Source organism: Anastrepha ludens, chromosome 6 (assembly GCF_028408465.1).
Source record: "Anastrepha ludens isolate Willacy chromosome 6, idAnaLude1.1, whole genome shotgun sequence".
Lineage (NCBI taxonomy): Eukaryota > Metazoa > Arthropoda > Insecta > Diptera > Tephritidae > Anastrepha > Anastrepha ludens.
The window spans coordinates 2,659,034-2,683,922 of NC_071502.1; the positions used below are offsets into that span (position 1 = coordinate 2,659,034).

The 24,889-nt window shown below is 35.5% G+C and overlaps 1 protein-coding gene and 1 long non-coding RNA gene across 4 annotated transcripts in view; one reads left to right on the forward strand and one right to left on the reverse strand.

The window, feature by feature from the left end:
* Nucleotides 1-378: 378 nt before the first annotated feature.
* LOC128868425 (myc box-dependent-interacting protein 1) overlaps nucleotides 379-24,889 on the reverse strand; it is a 100,165-nt gene continuing 75,654 nt past the window's right edge. The window contains exons 2-10 of one of the 3 annotated variants that reach the window (XM_054110503.1): nucleotides 15,685-15,820; nucleotides 15,421-15,611; nucleotides 15,232-15,336; nucleotides 14,943-15,113; nucleotides 14,790-14,886; nucleotides 14,566-14,694; nucleotides 10,725-11,654; nucleotides 3,364-3,506; nucleotides 379-2,104 (exon numbers count right to left, since the gene is read on the reverse strand). In XM_054110503.1, coding sequence (XP_053966478.1) covers nucleotides 2,024-2,104; nucleotides 3,364-3,506; nucleotides 10,725-11,654; nucleotides 14,566-14,694; nucleotides 14,790-14,886; nucleotides 14,943-15,113; nucleotides 15,232-15,336; nucleotides 15,421-15,611; nucleotides 15,685-15,820 — 1,983 coding nt within the window. In that variant the 3' untranslated portion in view covers nucleotides 379-2,023. Of the gene's footprint in view, nucleotides 2,126-3,363; nucleotides 3,507-10,724; nucleotides 11,655-14,565; nucleotides 14,695-14,789; nucleotides 14,887-14,942; nucleotides 15,114-15,231; nucleotides 15,337-15,420; nucleotides 15,612-15,684; nucleotides 15,821-24,889 lie in introns of all 3 variants that reach the window. The other 2 variants (XM_054110504.1, XM_054110505.1) reach the window with 2 other exon arrangements.
* LOC128868426 (uncharacterized) lies at nucleotides 19,008-23,423 on the forward strand. Its single transcript, XR_008455113.1, has 3 exons — nucleotides 19,008-19,088; nucleotides 22,933-23,017; nucleotides 23,095-23,423. It is a non-coding gene; the product is annotated as an uncharacterized LOC128868426 (long non-coding RNA).

Sequence of the window (24,889 nt, forward strand, 5' to 3'; positions counted from 1 at the left end):
ATTGTTTTTAATTCATATTTCTTTGTGTTTTGTTGTTTCGTTTGTAATTTTTACGCTTAACTACTAACGTAAGTAGATATTCATTTAATACATCTTTTTCAATTAAATTTATTCATATATAAGTTTTGCGCAAAATTCTGGCTACCAAATGCAAATATGTAAAACGCATATTTGCTTTAATGTTTTCGTCAAATTTTGTTATGTTAATTTTTCTAAATATTTTGAATAATGAAAAATGCCTGAAAACAGGTTTGTGGCCGTGTCAATTATCTTTAATATACTTTTTTAATTTACTTTTATTTTTTTTTTCTGGTATTTACGTGGTTTTGTATGTACGATTCGTTTATATTTTATATGTATGTATTGAATATGCTGCGATTCACAACGAGATACTTTCTCCGTGCTTTACTCACGAATTTCAATTTCAATTTCAAATACAAATTTTAAGCCCATTTTCGATCGATCGGTGGCGAATTTGTGTGAAATTCACAAACATTGGATGTTTATGATTCTTTTTTGTAAATATCATACATATTGGCGCCGAACAAAATATTGATTTTTTGCCTGGTTACTTGTTTCGGCTTCTAAATTAAAACTCAATCACATTGCTGCGATCGAAAGTGGGTAAGACGTTTTGTTCTTCGAATTTCTGGTAAATAAATAGTTTGTTAATAAATATTAGTTAGCGTTTTGCTTTAGGCCAGCTTCGTTCCACCCAATTTTAATTGAAACTTATTTATTATTAATATATATATGTATGTATATTTTAAAAAATTAACAATAACAATAAAATTTTAAGCAACTTCGACTAAAGTTGACTTTTCTTGATAAAGAAAATGGATATGTAGAATCAATCAGATAATTTAATAAATTACATATTGAATTCAAAAAAGACAAACCAAAATGTTGTGGACAAACTCAAGGCGAATCTGCTCAAGGTGGTAGCAGTAGACCAGCTGATTTGTGCTTCTTTTTTTTCGCGGTGCACGAAATTAAATTACGAAACGTATTATTTACAATAAAATTTGTAATTTGAAAATTGAAATTTTGTAATGAATTGAAATTCAAAAGGCTTTTTATAAGCAAATTAGATAATGGGGAAGTGCGCAATTCGTTTAAAATAAACAAAGCACTTCCTTGTTTTTAACTTTGACATTCAAAATGTTGTTATTGGCCTAGTGCCACCACCTTTAATGCATTCGCCTAGGACGAACTTGATTTGAATTCAATAAAACTGGAAGGGAAGCGCATTTGAATAAAATTTAAAAAGAAATAAAATACAATTTAAAAAATAAGGTTTTTTGAATATCCGTACATAAATTCAGAATCGAGTTCATTAATTAATTTTAGCAAAAAATCGTTTTTTCATATTGAAGAACATCCGCGAAAAGGCGTGGATCTCTGTATTTATGCACCAATATTCAACTTAATAATTTTATATTCTTGTTCAATTTGCTTTACTCTCTTTTTAAAATTTTCAAAACAAAAATAGTCAATATAATAAAATTATTATTGCATTTATGAGCAAAAATAAAATAGACTATGCCCATACATAACTAAGTATGTATGTATGCAAGTATGACAGCGGAACAAAATATATTAAGCATGTGTGTATAAATATATGTATATCTGGAGGTGTGCATGTAATACATACATATGTATATATGTATATTCCCATATATACGCTTGAATTGGCGCTTAACAACAAATTTCGCCTGCTTGCTTTCTTGATTTTGCGTGTGTGTGTGTGTTTTAGGATAGCAGAGTAAATAGATTTTTCTACAGAAAAAATTAATTTATAAATATTTATAAAAAATTAACAATTCTTGCATTCGCTGCAGCCAATTTAACGCCATTGTTGAAATTTCCGCTGGGCTTGATTTTACTGTCATTTTCTACTTTTCCTTAAACTTTTATCTTTAAATATTTTTATGCTTCTCCTTCTTCTTTATTTATTTATTTATTGTTGATGTTTTGTTCGTTGCACTGGCCTGCTGCGGTTGTTGTTCGCACGCTGGTATGCCTAGATAGGCCGTGTAAAGTTGGCAGGGAATAGTCCTTTGTCGTTTGTGCCTTCCTTCTGCCCCATCAGCCAGCCTTCCTCCTGTAAATTTGAAATGAAAAACTACGCTTAATAAAATCACAGAACATTGCTGGCGAAAAAGGAGAGCCAAGCACATAAAGGGATGATGGATTTGGGTAAAATTATGCTACAAAGATATACACACCAAGGAACAATCGACAGCGTAATGGATGCCAACTGTATCATGCGTTTTCTCGATATAACCTCAAAAATTCTAACTTCTGCCCTCAAACAAGCAAACATTCCATTTTCCGCATATTCTTTAAATATGACACACTTGGGCGCATTTTCGCAGTACGACAACTAGAATTTATAGGGACGATTCAAAAGTAGTTGGCTGTAAAAATTAAAAATGTTGGCGCCCCAACTCAATAAGAAGTTCAAATCTAGAAACAGATGAATTTCTTACACTTTTCAAAATATTAAAAAAACTCTTGCTAAAACAAACAACTTTCCACCTCTCTTAAAAGCTTTTGAGCTTCTTGGTACGGCCATTAACTTGTCACACATTCCGCCACTGCTCAGTTGGCGAAATTTATTTTCAGCTAATTTATCGCAAAAAAAGTACCGTAGCAGCAAACCATATACGCGAAGCCACATAACCGGCCAGATTTGAATATTCCACCAAGCAGATAACCCAGTGGACTAAAGGAAGTTCTGCTTCAAAATAATCAAGGGATATACTTGCTATCCTCTAACTCTTTGGTCCGGTCCAAATATAACCACTTAACCGGCCCAATGAAGGGGAGAACAAAAGATGAGATTTGAATCGATCTGAGAACGAAGCTTCTACTTTAAATATAGGCGTGTACTGTCCAACAATTTTTGTCACCTTCGGAAAGGGGTTTTATATTTTCTTGAAAAGTTTTTTCATAACAAAAATATTCTCAAATGTTTGCTATTATCTGGCGAGGGGCGACAGTTATTAGAAAGAAATCTTTTATCATTCGATTTGTTAATTCATATCCGCAGTGGAGATTTACTCTAAATAGGTGTACAACTTCAACTCCAATGGGTTTCTATGGACAAACGTTTAATGCCTATGCCACTGCGTGTGCGTCTAGCACAGAAGATATGCGGAACTTCTCGTTTTGCAGTTACAAATAATAGAAATGGTAAGACTTGTGAGAAACGTAATAATAATTTTGGATTTGGTACCAATTTGTTGCTATATTTAGTTGGTACAGCGAGTACGAGTAGTTCATTAACGTGGGGAGAATTATTTTGTCGAGCATCCCTTGTGAAAGTGTTAGTCACTAATGGCACTTCTTCATATATACCTGATCCTCTGGGTCATCGTACTCAATGACGCGTATTATATCGCCTACTTCGAAACTTAATTCATCAGCGTCCTCCTTCACGTAACCATAGGTCGCCTTGACACGGTAAAGCACACCTGCTGGCAAATCCGAAGTGGTGGCATCTGTGGAATAGAGTAAAGTAAAGAGTTATTTTTAAAAATTTTGAACAAAATTACAAGCACTCGGTAAATTCCGTTACTACTCGTGTATTCAAAGGAACTCTTCATTCACCGAAAATGGCTGTTTTCATGAGATTTAGTTTGGGGAGCATAAACCAATAATTCAACACATGGTGGATACATCATCCAGATCCAGCAATTACAAAAGCAATTTTCAGAGTTGATTTGCACAATCAAAAACACTCTTTGCAATAAGCGAAGTTTCCCCCTTTGAATACACTTTCATATGTATGTATGTAGTTGAAGCGCACATTTAGCACAGAAAAAAAGTGTTAGAGAAGAGTAAGTGGAGCCCGCGAATTGAAATTCAATTCATAGCTTTGCGTTGGTTAATCATTAACGAGATGAACTGTTATTATTGTTATTGTTGTTTTCGCATTTTGTTAGAATATTGCAGCAGCTACGGTTAGCCCAATCAACCAACTTCAAACAACAACATTTATTGCCTTTTAACGCGGCGTATGGTTAGATTTATTTTCGGGTTAATAGGGAATCTCAAAGAAAATCACAACTACACGTACAAAACATCAACATTTTCCAAAGAGCTTTACAAAAACACAATTTAGTTTTGTTAAGTTGTTGCGGACATTCGAAAGACTTGAGCAACCAACGTGCGTTTTTATCACGTAACGGCGGCACAACACGGCGATTGGTGTGCGTTGCGTGTTAAATTATGCAAAAATATTATGAAATAAAACAAAATTAAAATTTATGAATAGTATTGTGTATTTTGTTTCAAGAAGTTTTTAATAAGTATAGGAAAAAAAGTAAATGATGATGATTAAAGTATAATGGAACGAAAAAATAAAATAAATATTTGCCAATTCTAGGCAGAGAATATTGAAAATGGGACTCAACATCCTGCCATAATCAACACACTAATTACCAACATACATAGGATCCGCCGCAATCTTCACATATTACCATCCACTGATTGAATGGATTTATCCTCAATACTTGAAGTTTTGGAAAAGTGTGTAATACACTGAAGGGAAATTTGTGCGAAAGTAAGAGTTATCCAAGAAAAATTTCATATCCACAAGAGACTATAGATTTTAAATAGTGATGCTGCATTTTCTCATCAATGATATGAATATGATCAAACAAAAGAGGATATAACCAGCTGTTAAACAAATTTGCCTGCTTGTGGCCAGGACAAAAATGTCTTCTGAAAACTTTTTCTTAAATATCTTTGAAATTGACTAGTGAATTATCTTAAGAAAATATGTATGTTAAACATATTTACATATAGATATATGTGGTAATATGTAGGGGAGACCGGGGATGGTTGGCTATAGGGGGAGGTAGACTAAGTAACAATAACTCGTCATAATCACGTGATATTCATCAACCAATCATGAATATCGATGCCTCCCCATGACCCGCGAACTTGTGCGAAGTGAGCCGCGGCAGTCGCAAGGCGTTCGTGAGTGAGATCACATGTTGTGTTTTTGTTATCGGTAAGTAATTTTTTTAGCTCGTATTTTTTTTGTTATTGTGCTTATATATCTGTTAGAAACAATTTTGTTCTTATGACAAATAAAAACATAATAGTTCTACTAATTATATATAACGCAGTATTGCTCCTATGTTAGTGCCAGAGTTTGCATATTATGAGCAATTAAAGTGCAAAATGGCGTCAGGGGCTGGTTGACTAATTAGTAACCAACCCCAGTCGCTCCTACTTTCATGATCATCTCTCATGGAATTGCTCTACAGTCTTCTGTCACATTCTAATTTACTGTTGTATTTTTACAGACAATGAGGACTTACAAAAGAAAATCTGAAAGGGGTAATTCTCCAAAAGATATCATAGAAAGAGCTTGCCACGCGATTATCTTCGATAATGAAAGAAAAAACGCCACGTCAAAGCTATACCAAATCCCGTACAAAACGTTGCATCGTTATGTAACTAAACTAAAAAATAAGTTAGAAAGTAATTCTAACCTCACGAGAGCTGATTTGTCCCTGGACACGGCCGAGTACATAAGAAATAGGCAGATATTTAGCGATGACGAAGAAAACAAACTGACAGCTTATTTGAAGACGGCTGCTGATATTTATTATGGATTGACACCGTATGAGACACGCAAGTTTGCATTTGAATACGCAAAAAAGAATAATAAAACTATGCCTGAATCTTGGAAAACAAAATTAATGGCTGGCGAAGATTGGCTTGGTAATTTTTTAAAAAGTCATTCCTCATTATCAATAAGATCACCTCAAGCTACGAGCCTGTCTAGAGCTACGTCGTTCAACCAGAAAAACGATGATGATTTTTTTGGTAATTTGAAAACAGTTTACGAACGATTAAATCTTACCCCAGGTGATATCTGGAATGTTGATGAGACGGGACTTACAACAGTTCACGTGCCTAATAGAGTCATAGCTCGCCAATTAAAGTTGAAAAGAAAGTACAAAGAATTAATCTTACTTATGGTTATTTTTAAGTTCGTTTTTAAGATTTAAAGTGAGAGAATTAAAGATTGTTTGTTAGATTTCTCAAAGTTCTTTATGACCTGAAAAAGGATCTTGAATTTAAGTTTGTTCATTTTAATTAAAAAGTTTCTATCATTTAGTAAATTTTTGTGTTTTATTTTATACCAATCCTCTTAATTTATACTAATTACTGTCTAAGTCAACCTACCCCATGCATATAGTCAACCTGCCCCGGACATAGGGTAGGTTGACCAAGCGTCAGGGGTTTATAAAATCAGCAAAATAAGTATTATAATAGAGAATATATAGGTCATATTATAATATTTAAGGTACCTGAATAGTTCTTTTATCGGTAGCAATTGTTATTTTTGTTATATTAAATTAAACATCAGAGATATACGAGCTTAAGCCAAAAGTTAGTCAACCATCCCCGGTCTCCCCTACATATCTCAGCTTCGAAGTTAAAAAATAAATAGTTGAACTTCCTCCTATGAAATAAAGTATACGCAGTGCATACCTCTGCTTACTTTTTCCGCTCATTGTTTTTCTTTAATTTTTCGTACAGCTTTAGTCGTTGCTGAGCTTAAGTTGCGCTCGTTGGTTGTAAGTACTGTTTTAAAAAATTTGCATCCAAACAATGTCTTTAGTGTGACTTTCGCTAACAAAGCAATAGGATTTTTAGGATCTACTTTTATGTGTCTTTATATATGCCATACATATTTTATTTAATATGACAAAACAATATTCATTACATGACGAGAAAATTGAAAAATTTCTGATGAGGATGATGGTGCGATTGACGAACGTAAGTCTGTCTTGGGAGAGCTAAGTGAAGATGAAAATTCTTCCGAAGACTTTTCTGCTAGGCGTACTTTGGAACACCTACTTTGCCACTGCCTGCTCTTTGTAGGACTCGATAAATGTGCCTAGGATCAGCATATTTTCATCCTTGAAGGATATTGCTGACTGGCTGATTGGCTGAACGGCTTCTGAAATCTCGAGAAGACGTGCATGAAGAATCACATAAAATATTAGTTTGGGAAAAAAGAAGTCTATTAATCTAAAGATCAAACAGATAAAACAGTTTTAAACCATTTGCGCAAAAGTAATGGATTTCTAAACTAATAATAATTCGACTGGAAATACATAGCATTGGTAACGCAATGGACCCTAGAGGTCTAAGTGAGATCTTTTTACAGATCAGCCAACACTACCTAACCTTCTTCAGACCAAAGCGATATCCCGTCGAATATTTGGCGTGAAAGGTCTAATATAATCATATGTTCGAAAACTATGTTACATGGCAAAAAACGTCATAAGTGGTCGACGCAAGAAGCTAAGTCTCATAGCTACGGACAAAATATTGTGCAACAAGTGCGACTCGAAATATTGTGAACCTACTAATACAAGTTTTCAAACTCTTTACAACGGACGGTATTATTGGAGAAGTTGTTTAGTGGACCAACGTCGAAATGAAACAACGCTTGTGTATTAATTCTACTGATGCAGCTCAAATAAAAGAAACAAACGCTGAGGAAATTCAAGCTTTGATTGGTATCTTAGTCCTAACAGCTGCCATAAAGGATAATCACCTCACATTGCAGAGTTATTTGATCTGTCCTACTCTGGATCCAAATATCTTTCTACAATGACTCAAAGCAGATTCAAATTTCTAATGCCCTGCTTGCGATTTGGTGACAAAGCAGTACGCATACAGCTTACAGCAGGCAAATTTGCTTCAATAAGGAAGGTATGGAACATTTTTATTCAGAAATGTCGGGCTAATTATACACCTGAGTTGGCAACTAATAAACAAAGAAAAATTTGCGCGATTTGCCCAGCATTCAAACGGTGAATGACTATATCTTCAAGAGCCAAATGTATGCCAAAGAGCATAAAAATTATCGTCCTAAAAATATGAATGCCCTTCTACGTTAAAAAATTAAAGTGATGAGAGAATGAAAAACTAAGTAGGCAGCATTACTACTAATATACTATAAAATCTATAGTTTTACTTGCATATAGTAAACAAGGTGTTCCATCTTGCACTAGAAATTTGATTTTTTGACTTTATCGTCTTTTAACATCCGCGATGCATCAGAAATTCATCATATCAGCACCGATAGATAGAAAGCTTTATATGATGCTAGAACAGTAAACCTGAATATATCTGAGAGCTTGGGCACTGACAGTTTTACCGCTGATCGCTTTTCTCTTTCGGAGAAATGAAAACTGTTCCGGTTTAGCATTACATCTTCACGTAGCAGGTAAGACAAGAATACTATATTCTCGAAATTCAGAAAAGAGCAAAATCCGTTTGCGCAGAATTTATTGTCTTTGTGTAAAAATTATCGATAAAAGTACTTGAAAGAAATATTTTAATCAGTTTTTAGCTACTCTTACCTTGTCGTTGCAAATAAAACCACGTTTGTCACAACGCCCCCTTCCTCTCATTGGACCCAACACACAATTTTTCCTGGAAACTTTATATATTATTTCCGTATTGCTATTTTATTTATTTCTATCCTTAATAGCCAGTTTTTAAGGAGGCAGAATTTTTATTCGGCACTCCAAGCAAGAGTTACTTTTAGCCCGATTCATGGCACTTAAGCATCAGCCAATCGGCAGAAGCCGAAGACTGCCTGGTGCAAACGTGTATGGAAACACAAAAACTGCAAAATTATAATTACAACAAAAAAAAGCAAAGCAGATTGAAGAAACAAACTTTGGAAGAGAAAGCTATATTTTCCAAGTTGTGCTATTTTCCCAACAAACGCTTGATTTTCTTTTGTGGTTTGTGGTTGCCTCCAGATATGATACTACCTTGGTGGGGCAATCGATAAACTTAATTTTAAGTATCTAATTGTCTGTCACTCGTTAATTATTCGGACTTTCCATGTTTTTCGCCTAAATATTAGTTTGGGGGAAAGGAAATTCATTATTTCTTCGGTAGGGGGCTAAAGTGATCGATATCTGGTAAAGTATCGATCAAACAATTAAATATTTATGTTCATTGTCAAGGTGACATTTCACATTAAAAAATATTTTGCTGTTTTTTGTCTGTTCCATTCAGTTGTGAGTTACAGGGTGTTAACGAAGGAAGTTAACAAAGAGAAAATTCGGTACATTTTATAGTTTTTCTTTGATAAAGGCGAAAATGCAAGCTAGACCGCTGAAATTATGAATGGTGTTTATGTCGATATAATCACAAAAATAATCGAAGTTGACCGGCATCGCCAAGGAGCTAAAGATCGACCATAAAACAGCTTTAAATTATTTGTGCAAAAATTTTACGCAAAAATAATGGATTTATTTTTTCCCTAATAAAGGGTGATCCGATTGGAGGTACTTTTGTTATTGAGGCTTATTTTGACAGATGACGCGTGACTACTGTCAAACTAAATACATCATTTTTTTTCAGTATTCCAAAAATTGACGCTGTGTGAAAAGTGTTCATCGCGCGCTCAGGTCAACTTATGGTGTTCAGCGATAAATTTTTGGCGTAATGGTTACGCCAATAAACAAAATTGCCGTATTTGGGCTGATGAGCAACCGGAAGCCATTTCAGAATAGCCAGTACAACCATTGAAAACAAACGTTTGGCGCGGCCGATGGGCGGAAGGAATCATCGGCCCATATTTCTTCAAAGACAAGGCTGGCGCCAATGTAAAAGAGAATGGCGAAAGCTATCGCGCTATGATAAACGAATTTTTGATGTCGGAAATTGAAGCCAGTGATCTCCGCAATATTTGGTACCAAGGAGATGACGCTACTTGTCGTACAGCTCGTGAAAAAATGGATTTACTGCACCGTCGATTCGTCTCTCGCCTCGGACTAGTGGATTGGCCATCAAGGTCGTTGATATCACACCTTAGGATTTTCATTGTGGGTGTATGTAAAGTTTAAATGCTTTGTGGCTAAATCAGCTTCTGGAAGCCAACATTACCAGAGTTATTCACGAGATGCCGACCGAAGTCCTCCAGCGAGTCATTCAAAATTCGGTTTTACGGATGGCCGAATTACGGCGCAGTTGCGGCCAACATTTAAAAGGGATTATCTTTAAAAAATAAATGTCATAATTGGTTCTACATAAAAATAATAAAGATTGCCTAATCAATTTAAATTTTCGATGAGTTACATATATATGTTGTGCTGATGTTGGCAATCCAGTGGTCCACCACCAGTCAAGGACCTTAAAATGGTAATTAATTTTATATGATTCGGCAATTTATGGATACTAAAAACTAGATTTACTCTGGTGTCCTCTGTGAATCATAAATTTGGGAAAATATACGTGTTCGCCCTTCACCATTGTTAGCTACACTAATTTAAGTTACAGGGTTTTAAGCATCACACCTACACACATAAATGAGATCTATCAAAGTTTCGGGTCATATTTTCGCCTGAATATTGTTACGGGTAAAGAAAGTTCGCAAAGGCATTAGACCCAATGCTAGCTTTACATTTTGGCACAACATTAATTATATGAAAATACACGCACAACAACAACTACGTGCGCGCACTGCGTATTGTAGCAGGTATAGGATATCTTTGGTACTTCTCTGTGTTTGCACAAAAAGGTACAAACATATGTACGTATATATAAATATAAAAGAAGGCGGAAGTGTAAGAAGTAGAGAAGTGAGGAAGCATTCGATCGTACTCGATCTACATAGCATTTACTCGTATCTTTGGCGCTGTGCCGACGAGCTGTGTACTCACCAGTTGGTATTTCGTAGATTTGTTCATCTTCTTCGAAAGGATTTTTACTAACCGATGCTTCTACATTTTCATTGTTTTGCGCATTCGCATTTTGCTCAACATTTGTTGAAGCTTCTTTATTAACAGTATTAAGTTCATTTGTAGCGGCCGCACGCTTATCAATATTTACGAATTGATTTGGCGTGGCCGCGGCGGCGCGCGATTTTCGTATCAAATTCAATGGGTTCAATAACTGTGCTTTGTGTCTTTTTGGTGACTTTTGAATGACTTTACCTCCTGATTTCTTATTCGTTTCATCCGTATTGCCATTATTCGCATCCGTCGCCAATGTTGCTGCCGTTTTTGGGGGTGTATCGACGTTGGCATTGGGGGTGGGTGACTGCGTGCCTGCTGCATTTTCATTGACGTTAGCATTACCGTTTAGCTGTTCTGGTGTGGGTTTCGCCGATTTCTTTGTATTGCTGCTTTCGTCTACGTTGTTAGTGGTTGCCGGAGTGGCCGTCACATTCGATACTTCTTTATCGTTTGTTGTCATTTCATCAGTTGTGAGGGACGCCTCAGCAGCAGCATTATGCGCATGTGCAACATCTATACTTTCGCTTTTCTCTGTCGCAGCAGCAGCAAGTGACGTGTTCGCATTTGGACTATCCAGTACAATACTTTGGCGCTGTTCGGCGGCATTGTTGGGTGTCGCTTCATTCGTGACCGTCGAAAGTAGTGCAACTGCATTCTGATATGAAGGCGGAATCACAGGTCCGGTTAGGGGGCTGCTTTCCGGCGAAGAAGGTGAGCCGGCGCTGGCACTCGACATGGTGGGGGCGACAGCGGGAGTGGCACCGCCTCTCAACTTTAACGGCGTCGATTCTGGTGTTGGAGAAACTGAGTCAAGCCTGGATGTTTGATGTGAGGAGCTTGTGGATGTGGATGATGCTGTTTGTTTGTTTGTTCATTTGTGTATGTTTGTGGTGGTTGTTTCGAATTTGGATTTATGAATTCCGGTTTTCGAATTTTTGATTTCGAATTTGAATTCCAATTGAAATTTGCATTTTATTCCATTTGTTTATGTTGTTAAAATTATTTGTTTAGTTGGTTGCAATATTCGGTTGTTAGAAGCATTCCAAACGAAACGAAATGAAAAAAATGAAAGAAAATTGAGGGAAACAAGAAAAAAAGAAACTCATCACATGCATGTCAAACACTGTAAATTATTTTCAAATGAAACAAAACACTAAAGTTAAAAAAAAAATATTTAATGCTAAAGACATGCAAAATTTTGATACCAAAATCATAAGCAAATTTCGAAATTAAGCGAAAAAGCACACACATACATACTCGTAAGAATAAATGACATAAGTTAAAATATAATTTTCTTATAAATATGTATACATCTATGTATATATTGCGCTTACACCCTTTATTGGGTGGAGGACCTACAGTTTTATGCCGCCTGCGAATGGCAGATGGTTTTTTATGAGCAGCTTTTGATGGCAGAAATACAATCGGAGGTTTGCCATTACCTGTCGGGGAGCGATCGCTGCTGGGAAAAGCTGTGTCTATCATTTGGGGGATTCGAACCCTATCATGCCCGGGGATTCGAACCCACCACTTAAGAATAAACGTCACGCGGCGCTAATTATAATTATATAATATGAAGAAACACATTTTTTCTTACAGTGTTAAGATTCGCTTATTTCTTATTACCCGGTTACAGTTGGAGGCCGACATAATGAAATAAACACTTTTACTTAAAATTTGCTTTAAAGGCAAAAAAACAAATCGGGCTTCTAAAAATATCGGCGGAATACGCGAAGGCTTTTTGAAACCGGGCGACACGATTCTAATCATTTTTATAGGCTACGGGGCGTAATTAAATTTGACGGATGACAAGTTCATTGTTAGTAATACTATTTTATTTTGTAAAATTAGCTATAAACCATAACTACAGATTAACTACTAAACTTGCGATATTTTATCTAAAATTATTATTTTCTACGTAAATACTCTGATTTTGTTTCAAATTCGACTGAAACCGAACTTTTTATACCCAATGCATGACAAAATTTACCTTACTATGTTTGAAAAAATATTCATAAAGTGCACGATGTCACCGCTTCAATATTCAGCGACTTTTTTTGTACCAGTTCACTTAGAGAAAGCAAGAAATGAGTTCCCGTTGTCTGATCAAAATCAAATAATTAACATGGACTTGGCACAAATACATACACGTGGTTATCCAGATACAAGTTTCATAGATGGCTTGGACACTTATAGTTCTTCTTTCGCTTCAATAAGCATTAATTTTATAATATATTTCACAACCAACAAAATCCTGCTTATATTTGTATAATATTTGCTTGCACGTCAAGAACATCTCGTCCCCTTTCTGTGTTAACCTCGTAACTTCATTTTTTTCGAAATTGAGATTTTTAGTGAAAAACACTCCCTAGCACTCCTGTTACGTAAAACAACATAATAAACATACAATGTTCATAATGATTATAGAATTTTTTCAGAGCGTTTCGATTTTTCTCGTATCTACATGTTCGAATTCAAAAACCGCGTATCTACTTCAAGTATCGTATCAAATAAGTTATAACTTTTCATAGAAGTTAAGTAACTCTGAACATTTTTATTGATTTACTGAAAATTATGATTTTGTAGATACAAGGGGACGATCTGTTTGTTTTGTTTGTTCATATGCGGCAATATTTTCATTGTGGCACCACGGTCACGTCAGTCACATGCGTTGCCGCAGCGGACGCAACGGGCCCCCTGGTGACGGCCCTATTATTTGTTTGTTTACATTCTAACTGAAATTCTGACATACGAGCGACCAAATTACAAAAACAAAATATATGCAAATGTTGTTGTTGCCCATGCAAGGCCTCTTCTGTGCATTCGTCTTGCACAAAGTTATAAAACTCGTATGTATGTACTTAGTATGTGCACAAGTATTTATACCTATGGTTTTGTATGCATTGGATAAAAAATAAAAAACATTAACTAAAACAAACATAAAAAAAATTAATTGCAAAAACAAAACATAATTATAATAAACTAAGCTCTCTAACATATTAATGATAATGCAATAATTTAATAAGCAAATAAGAATACGCCTCACTCACATTTTTAGCAAGGAAAGGTAAATTTTTAAATTAAAAGTTAATATAATAATACGCCTAAGCGAGCTAAATTCCATTCTATGATAAGACCGGAGCTTAGCGAAAAGTAGCACAAAATAAATATATTAAATTTTGTTTGAATAATAAATGAAACATATCTGCTCCAACGCAAAAAAAAAACAAAAAACAAAAAAAAAACCACTTCCATTCTGCTCAAAGAGAAATGCTTAAAATCGAAGGATATTCATTTAGCTACCAACTAAAGCAAGCATAATTTATACACAAATTTATGAAAATGCAATTTTATATAAAATCATATTTATGCAGCTACATACATACATATATGCATAGGGACAAAATCAATTGGAAAGAAAATAAGCAAAAAATGTTACAAAAAGAAAATAGAAACAAAAAGCATTAAAATGGCCAATAAAATTCTCAACATGATTCTAAAATATTATTATGAAATAAAGTTATAGTTTATAAATTAAAATATTTTATATTTAACACTCTTTCTACCGCTCACACATTCGTTCCCACAATCATTCACTTTGCGTTGCGCTTGCATTTAGTTTTCAGTTTTTTCTTTTTTTATCAAAAAACAAAACAAACAAAAGCGCAGTTCTGAAACTATGAATCGCATAATAACAACAACACATCCTAAATAGCTAAGTATCACAGGGTGTACTAAAATGCGTGTACTGTACTGAAATACTTACGACTAGTGGCATTACTAGAACCATTTGTGGTGATCTGATTTTGATAGTTGCTATTATTAGTGTTGCTTGTATTGTTCATTTGCTTGAATGGCGACGTCTTCGTTGCGCTAGGAACGGGAAAGGTAGAGCCTTAGAGCAGAGAGAGAGAGACAGAGAGTGAGAGAGAGGGAACAAGCCCCAAGTTAATATTTTTTCTTTCAATGACTTCGCAATGCGCCACTTACTTTCCATAAATTTACTAGTTTGCTTTCGTAGCGTGTTTGAGCCGCGCTGGGAATCAGTTGCTAATTTGTCCACAATTGCCTCCAACTCGGAGTAGATCTAAAGCAAATGAAACAGTAAATTTTAAAATTTTTATTTTCTCATATTAAAGTCACCTTAGACGTTTCATTATGAAAAACTTGTTCCGTTGCAAAGAGTGTCTGTAAATTGGTGACCAAAAATAGTATTCTTGAATCATATAAGGCGGGCAACTCATCATGTAACTCAGTGTTGAGTATTTCATAGGTGCGACGAGCTTCCTCCAGCTGCTCGCGTCCTTTGGTAAGCTTTAGTTCAACGAAAGAAAATGCAATTTAGGCACTCAATACTTCAAATGAATTCAAAATTACTACAATAAATACAGTAAGTTGTTGTCAGTTTTATTTCTTTTAAGTCGCAGTTTACCTTGACATCATCCTTACGCTTATTGGCATTGGCCTGTAGACTCTGGAATGAGTGGCGTTGGCCATCGTAGTCAATAAGTTTTCTATTGCGTTTGTCCACTTTTTTCTGAAAAAAGGTAAATTGATAATTTTTTGTATATAAGAAGGCTTGTCAAACATAATACTTGTATACAATTTTTCTTTGATTTACCTTCATTTCAGGAAACTGGCCAGTGTACGTATTCAATGGAATAAGCACTTGATCCGCCAATTTATGAGCAAAATCTTGCCAAAGGCTTTCGGCAGCGCCAGTTTGCGCCTGCAACGCCTCGTAGCCGACCCAGTGTGGTTCATAGATTTCGGATATGGCATCCATTAGCGACTTGGAAGCAGCTTGAGCAGCTAAAATATCAAGCACGAAAGATGAAAAGACTTGGCGCATGAGAACAGCATTAATACATTTCATAATATTTACCTCGAATGCATCTGATATAATTGTTAAACTCTTTTTGTAGTCTGTTGGCATTATTTTGTTGGCGATTGAAGTTGTTTAAATGTTCATCGAAGATGTCATCCGCAGTTCGGTCGACTTTGCCCAGGTTTTGCAAAATCTGAAGAAACGAGAGTGAAATAGAAACAATGAAATTCGATCTGATATTTATAATTTATTTACTGCAACCGCTTATGATAGGCTTCTGACTCGATAGGCTCAAATACCCAAGTGTATACAAATATGAGCACAATAGACCTTTCAGGCCGCAGTAAATCCCCTCATAATAATAATAGACAAATATGAGCCTCAACGATCAATAAATAAATAAAACGCTGAACTCATCCAGAAGCTCAACATAATGGCGAATTTGAGAATGTTGAGCGAAGAATCGAATGATAATGCGTGATTGTTTATAAATAATGGAATAAGAGCTAAGATAAGGAAAAACTAAAAAATATAAAACTGGAATCATTCAACACAAATTTAAAAGTAAGCGACAGTGGGTTCTACGTTACCGGAACGACCGGATTTATATCCAGCCAAGAACTGTCACTACAGCAGCATTCCCTATAAATGTATGGGGAATATTTATGTTGCTACAACGATCAACGAACCGGAACAGTCGCCTAATTGAGGTTCTCACATCAAAAATGATCGATAAACTCGAAGCTATAACAGTGGACGATCAGCGAGTGAAGGTTCGCAAACTTCCAGAAGCTACAGACTTATCTGGTGGATCAGTGTTGCCAGTTTTGCATAAATGTATGTATAGAAAGCAATGGTTTCGACTTTCAAATAAGTGATTGGTGATATTCAAACGCCATCCGAGCCAGAACTTGCGCCGTTCCGCAACACCGGAAGGAATTCGTATTAATCAAAATACATCAGAGTCTAAACAAACAATCGAAGTAGTGGACTTCACCTAGCGAATTGAAGCCGAAGGAAGGCAAGAGGTTATAGAAGAAACCAATTAATATACTATATTACGCTCCCGAGAAATCGAGGGCAGTAACAAACTGTCGAAGCGTTAGATGAAGAGTATCGAACTAAAAGCTAAGCTGCGCTGAGCTGGAGGAATATGTAATTGCTTATAATAGGCTCACAGATAAGTAGATCATCTACTTTTTCTAGTTTATCTCCCTAACGAGATTATAACCACACTTTTTCCCATACAACCTAATACAGGGTCGATAATTATTATTACGAATGTTAAGAGAAACGTCAATGTTATAACTTAATAAAATTGACGCAGGGAGAGACAATACATAATTCTAATAAATTTTTTGTTAGATATTAATTCTGCATCCATATTACAGAAAAAAACGAGTACCCATAATCACTTGAGCATCGAATTTCGCATGCGTATTGCTGCCATAATTGTTTGCACCCACAGTAGAGGGCGTTACGGAATTCCTCCAAACAGTCTATTACTAGCAGAAAATCGCGCAATTAAATTATTGTAACTAACTGAAACCAACATCTCTTAGCCTTTCTTCATATCGTCAATAATAATTAAATAAACCAAATACACTAAAATATTACACCAAACCAATTCCTATGAAAAAAATCTTTTCAAACCAGTATTGATAGCTGATTGTCAATTTTGCAGCTAATCTGCCGTATGTGAACGGGTGGTTACTTTTTGTGCTAATCACTGCATATGTGAACGTACTTTTAAGCTTTAGTAAAAATTTGGCTAACAAAATATTGATAATAATAAAAACAAAGTAAAGTTTTCAAAACCAAAAATTGTCATGTTATTATATTAGAAGAATAATACATAAGCACCTTTACCTTCAACTCTCAATATACATAGTACATAGCATATTAGTGTTTTTTACAAAATGTATGTACACATGTATGTATAGAAACCAATTCGTTGGGCGTTTACAATGGTCGTTAGATTTGTAAACAAATACACGCATTTACTCATATATGTGTGTGTAAAATATACTTACGTTAAACAAATATAAATAAGCATTGCATTTGACTGCGTTTGGGTGTAGGCAATGACTTTCATATTTGTTTTGAAGTTTTATTATTAGGAGCTTTTACACATATACATACATACGTATTAATTTTTTTTTTTTTTTTTTTTGTATACCACGTTTTTTGCTCACTTCAAATGTCTGTAATTTGAGCTGCTCAACGCGCACGCTTTGGTAATTTTGATAAAAATAAACTAAACAGCTTTGAATATGAAGCCAGCGCGCGTAAGTTTATATGAATGAGTGAGCAAAGCGTACCCGGCACAGGTGTAACGAAACAATGACAAGAGCCGTTTAATGTTGGTATGTAAATTCATTGGAGTGTTCAGAGAGTTCAGAGCGGAATAGTGCCGTTTGTGCACTTCACCTTGACATTGTATCGTTTTTGCTCCAGATGTTTTCATATGTACTATACACATACAAATTCATACATATGTGTGTATAAGTAGTATAGATATATAGCTATGTACTTCCTATGTGTATTTAATAACTGGTCGTCTTGAGCATTAGGCATTAAACTGGTAAAGCAGTGCTGAGTGGTTGGTTTTATGTGATAAGTTAAAGTCATAAATATAAGAGATTACTTTAACAACAGTGCAATATTTGTGTATATACATATGTATGTATATTTGTATGTATGTTTGTTTGTTCACATGTGCAATTGTTCTACGTAAACACAAAAGTATTCAGGCTACATATACGACATGTTGGCGCTTGGCTTGCTGCTGTCTGACCGCCTACAATCCGCCAGCCAACGCAAACAACATTGAGCTGCTGCTCTGCGTCGGATTTACACCACAGCATCTACAAACATATGTATGTATGTATTTACATATATAATCAATGTAGTATAGTATAGGTCTACTAAGATAAGGCGGACGAAACTGAATAATTAAACCAATTTTTTTGTACCAAAAATTATATAAAACGAAAAGAAATCTGAGAGATAAAATCGCAAATGATGTAAAGCTAGAACTTTGCAACAAATTTTCAACGCTTTGCGGTTTTCGACACAGACTTTACAGCTTTCCAAGCTTTGACACATTCAGTGCGAAGCGGATTTCACGAAAATTTTCATCGGAACCGAAGCAGGGTTTTTGTAAGAAACCTGTGTGAAAGTAGTGCACATTAATTTCTGAGCGATATCCGTTCTGTTTTGTTGGTCATTTTGAATTTTGTAACTCTTTTTTATGTGTATGTAACTCTTTTTTTGTGTGACCTGTCACTGTACGGCGTTCGGGCGACATGGCTCTCCTGAAAGTGCAAGGTGGCACAAAATTAATCGCCATATCGGAAGGTTTATAATTTTTGCAAATGGTGCCGTATGTCACTTGTACTTTACACTTGTAACCTAGACCGCTGCCGTCCGCAAACAGAGAAGTAATGGAGCGCGCAAAGGTAAAAAATGATTTGTGGTCATGGAAATCTTTGGCAAAAAATGATTCAAAAACAAAATTGGATAAATTAATTTAGCGTCATTTTGTATTAGGCGCCGTGAATAAACGAGCGATGTTTTAGAAAAACATTAAAGTTGTATGTATGTAAGTAGCCTTGCTGGGACGCTGCCGGTCATATTAATTTTTCCAGCTTACGAATTGGTCTGTTGTTGTTGTAACAGTGTAAACACTCCCCATACATGTTTAGATAATGCTGCCGAACTGACACGTCCTTGGCCGGATATAAATCCGGGCCGTTCCGGTACCGTAGAACAGACTGTCGTGCCCCAATTTTACAAAGCAATATTTATGTGCTTAAATGTGCCATCCAAATACAAGTAATTTCAAATGTGGCTACCAAACTGTTTAGAGTGTTTAACCTTTAATTACAGCAATAAATTACATTATGGGAAATGCCATAGCACATCTGGTGAGTAAAGTCAAAAAGTTGCAGTTTCAAAGGCATACTTAACATTTTTTAGCATTTTAAATTTGTGTGTCAAAATCTTCAGTGCAAAATTATCAAGCGGATATAAATAATTTATTTTCATCGAAATGCTTAAAAAAGTGACAAAAACCCATCATAATAAATAAAAAGTGGAGGAAAACGCCTCACAAGTCAACGGAAAGGCCGAAAACTTATACGCGCGTCTCTTAAGGAACATAAAAAATTCTCTTCTGCCCTTGCAGTTGCCCTGTTGGAAGAAATGTTGGACCCGCTAAATATTAATGTACCGATTAATTTACTGCCTACCTGAATCGGCGATGTATCTCTTACTATCTACCTAAACTGATCTTTACTGAATTGTGTTGCTTAACTCTAGGTAGCTCCTTGAAACTCATCGTAACGGATTTTTTCACTGTAGAATTCGAATTAAAAGAACACTCAAGAAAATATCCCAGGATAGATTTTGGTTCGATGTTATTTACAGTGCTGGGGCACGCATATCGAATATTCCATCAGATGCCTCTTAAATTGAATAATAAAACTGCCTCCACACGTGTGTTTATTGTTTATGTACTCAGATGTACTGCTTTGTATGGTACCGGTAAGAGAATTGGCACGCTTTAGCAAGTACATACATACATACTATATATGTACAAATGCACGGACTGAAGCACAGATTCTGTGTATCTCATTAACGACCGCCACTATAATATTTTGCTGCACACATTTTTTTAAATATTTCTATGACCAACTTCCCAAAGAACAATAACAAACCGACTTGATTGCAGCACTCCCACAGTACAAATACGTAAATACCGCATTTTGGCGGAGCAACACGATTTATTCTTTGCTAACTCTGCTGTGGTTGGAGTGGTCGGACGCGTGGTCATACGCCGTTCAGCCTACCGTTTCAACAAAATCATTTAGGCGGGCATACGCCACCATTGCCGACAAGTTGTTTATTACGCCAGCTATTTTTTTTTTTGTTTTAGTTCAATAAAAAGCGAGCATATTGCAACAGAAAATCCTACGCAATTCAAGGTCGTACAGGCAATAACAACTATGTATACGTTAATAGGTAGCTTCATATTTGTAATTATTTCGTATCTGTAACATAACCAAACACTACCAACAACAAACACGTACATGCAAATGTGGTGGAACTCTTCAATCCCCAAGAAACTCACTTTTTCATTTTTTAAGATGAAAATAAAAAAAAACCTATGCGGCTATGGAACTTGCAGCTTCACTGGTTTATTTTAGTTTTCAGTAAATTGGACGGTGTGGGCCGACACAGTCACAGTCACGTTGATCGGCCGTTTGTTGAAGATGTGGCGAACATAAGCGTAAACATGCTTATGAAGATTCTATATGTACATATACATACATACGTACATACCACATATACAGATTTATATATACATATAAGTACATACAAGCGATATTTTGCAAAGTTTTGACTATTTTCTTAAATTTTTCTATAAAAATATAGGCTATGCTACAACAAAAAAATCTCTACCAAAGTTACTTTGTAGAAGAAAGTTAAATACATAGTTAAAAAAAAGTATAATAAGTAATGGGGCCTCAATTTTCCTCTTTGAACAAATATGGGCCGATGATTCCCTCTGCCCATCGGTCGCACCTAACGTTTGTTTTCAATGGTTGTACTGGCTATTCTTTAATGGCTTCGGGTTGCTCTTCATCCCAAATATGGAAATTTTGTTTATTGACGCAGCCATTACGCCAAAAATGGGCTTCATCGGTGAACACCATAAGTTGGCCTGAGCGCGCGATGAACACTTTTCACAAAACCTCAATTTTCGTAATACAATTGCGCGATTTGTTGAGGCATAAGTCTTTGCACGACGAAATGCCAATGAATTCTGAACAAAATTATCTATTTAGTTTGACAGTAGTCGCGCGTGATCTGTCAAAAACCCTATTGGAAAAAGTAAGTCCAATCTGGTCACCCTTTATAAAGTGAGAACCAAGATCTCTAAGTCTGAGCCACATCAGGGCAGTAGGCGCTGCGATGTTTCTACCTCCCCACTGTGTTCCAAACAGCTAGCGCGCGCATTAGGGACTTCAAATTATACTGAGTCTCGCCCTATTACTTCCATTTGCATAGTGACGGACTAAATTTGATTAACCAGAGAAACACATACTTAAACACACATACAGTACATGATTTTAAGGTATCATTTTGCTCTAAGAGCGACTACTATTTACTTACTAACCTTAGTATAATTGAAAATCCGTTTATTTTTATGAACGACAGAAAATTTTCCAGGTGAAATTAATGAACAAATTTCTTCTCATCAAACTCTTCGTAATGACCTACACCCAGTTATGGGCGCATGAGCCAGCCAGCATTTAAAAAAGTGGGTCAGTTTTCAAGGGGTTTAACTACACATTTCAGCTTAATACGAATAATTAAATGTGTTGAATTGAATGCGCCTCATGAATGTGTATGTGTATGTATGTACGTGTGCGTAGAGAAGTACTTGTGTTGTATGTATGTATAAGCGCTGGCTGTGCATCTGATAATGAAGAAAGCATTGAAAGTAAATGATGTGGCTGGGGGCGTTACGACGCACAGAGCCATTGTCGATGTGACAAAAAGGCAAAAGGAAACTGCTTAGCCTTGTAACACTTTTTTACATAATGACTAATGTGGTCACTGCGTGCTCTTTTGGAACTGAAGGCACAGAAAAAGTAGGACAATTGTTGGAAATACGATGAGGCTTCTAAATTTTGTTGTATTATATTTGGCGTTTCTCGCTGAATAAAGAAAATATTAAAGGTGAAAAATAAAATATAAAACCCTTCATTTTCAAGCAAATTGGCCTTATTACAAAATAAAAAACGGGAAAATGGAAAAATGGAAAATATTTAATATCGCTTTTTGGGAAATTAAAAAATTACTATATCTACTATATAGTTTATAAACTCGAAAATTACTTTTAGATATCCTGTAACCTAACGTTAAATGCACGTAATCTTGATAACCAAGTCTTATTTGCGTTTGGCTTAGCCGTTTAGATAACCAAGTAGAAAAATATTTTTCAATTTCATTTATCACGCCCGTTTGCTTAAGCAATTTTGCCTCAGTAAATGAAAAAAAAAACAAGCAAACAGAAAACGGCAATGTGGCGATACAGACACGAATAATCAAATTCATGTGATTTATATACTTTATGCACATATATATGTACACACATGGACAATAAAATTGTTGTGCGACATCTTGCCCAGTTTTGGCTATTTTACTGTTTATTATTTATATTATATAAACTTACATACATATATGGTATATATCAGCCATTTACTTCAATAATGTCCAAAAATTTGTTTTTAGATAAGTATGCAGAAAATATCACAAGCACTTCTTTTATGCTGTACAAAAAATTTATGGCGATATCTATTCAGTACCTCAGATATATGTAAGTACCTCTGAAGTATATGAAAAGAAATTTTTTACTTTTACAGAGGGAGGCATAGTAAACCGAAAACTTTGCAGCTGTTTTTCTAGCAAATGAGAGATATACAGACACGTACATCCTTTTTCACAAATGGAGGGATCCACAGTTTTACTTTGCCTCCGAACGGCAAATAGTTATTTTACGAAGAACTTTTTCTTGACAGAAATACACTCGGAGGTTAGCCATTGTCTACCGAGGAGTGACCGTTATTGGAGAACAACTTTTTCTGCCAATTGGTGCCTTGATCCTGGGCACTACCAAATGGTAGCCACGCACCAATTTGCGGAGTTTTCGCAATTTTTGCACAAAGATTGAACAAATTTCTAATATGGTTTTTGTTATGTAATGAGTTAAACTTTTATAAAAATCTAATATACACTAAATAAACAAAAGTAAAATAGCCAAAACTGGTCAAAATGTCACAAATCATTGTTCATGAGTGTATATGTATGTACATATGTAATTGGTAAATGAATGTATGCGTGTAAAAATTCTCCTGAGTAGGAGAAAATAAATGCAAAAAATTTCCATATACCGAGAAAAGCACTGAGATAACTCCAGGTAGTAAAAATTACAAATTAATACAAAGAGATAGAAAGGAATAAAAAAGTAAAATAAATAACTTTAAAAATGTATTTCCACGCATAGCATCCAGTGTCTCTTGTCTCTTTTAAGGCGTACGCAATTTTTCGAAAATCTTATTTACTTCGAAAATGCTCAAAAGTCTCAACTGTGACAAGTCGTCAACAACCGGGCGACTCTTACGCCGAAATATGCAGGCATCCATTTACTTGACTAAAGCGAAGGAGATGAAAAGCAAAATAAACATACATGCGTGTGTTCTCCTATGCTAAAATGCTTCAAATTGAAATGAGAAATGCGCCTGTGATGAACAGTAGCAGATCTATGAATAACATTTTCTATGAGCATTTTTTCTAACCCAGCAAAAACCGCGTGTCACTGTGACAACATTTCGGGTTGAGAATAAAAAAAAAATATAGAATAAAAAATTGTCTAACCACAGCCACTCAACTCCAGATCGGATAGGCTTAGAGGATCCGGTCAAAGCTATCTAGTCGAAAAGGCAGCAAACCGGTAGAAAGCAAAGCGACTAACGGTGGGAAGAAAAGAGCGACAGCTAAGTAGAAATACATATTTGTACTCTGCACTGCATGTATATGAATGTGTGGGCTGTCCGACTGCACCGCCCGGTTATTTCGTAAGCGTGTGAGTATTGTATGTACATACATATGTACATATATTTGCTGCTACCACACTCACATATGTACGTAGAGAATGTGATCCGTTTTGTATACAAATTGTGCTCTAGACTTTCGAGTGATAGTCGAAAGTTTGGAGAGACAACAAGTGGCAAAGAGAGCACGCATACTCGTGCTCCTATACACCTGCACAAGACATCACTCCTTGCTTGCTTGAACGTCATGTGAATATACGTATGTACTTATATTTATAGGAATTGAAGTATCTTTTTCAAAAGTAAATTAAATGAAGTGAACAAAACTTAATTTCTTTTGATGTATTATGAAATTATTAGCAGGAGACAGTGGCCTGTGATCAAAGCAACTAGCATAGAGACGTTTTTCCTTCACCGATAAAGTAGCACCTTTGAGCGCCTGATGCCCCATCTTGGCCAGTTTCATTTTGTAGCGTTACATATACAAGACTATCAACCCATCTGGTGTTGGCTGAAGTGACAATACTACTTTTACCACGTAGTTTGTAGGTTGAGTTGGGCACACCTACAATCTCCATATCAAAAGGGAGGCGGGTAGGCTGGTAGTGCACTCTCTCGTTAATTTGTCTGCGTTACAA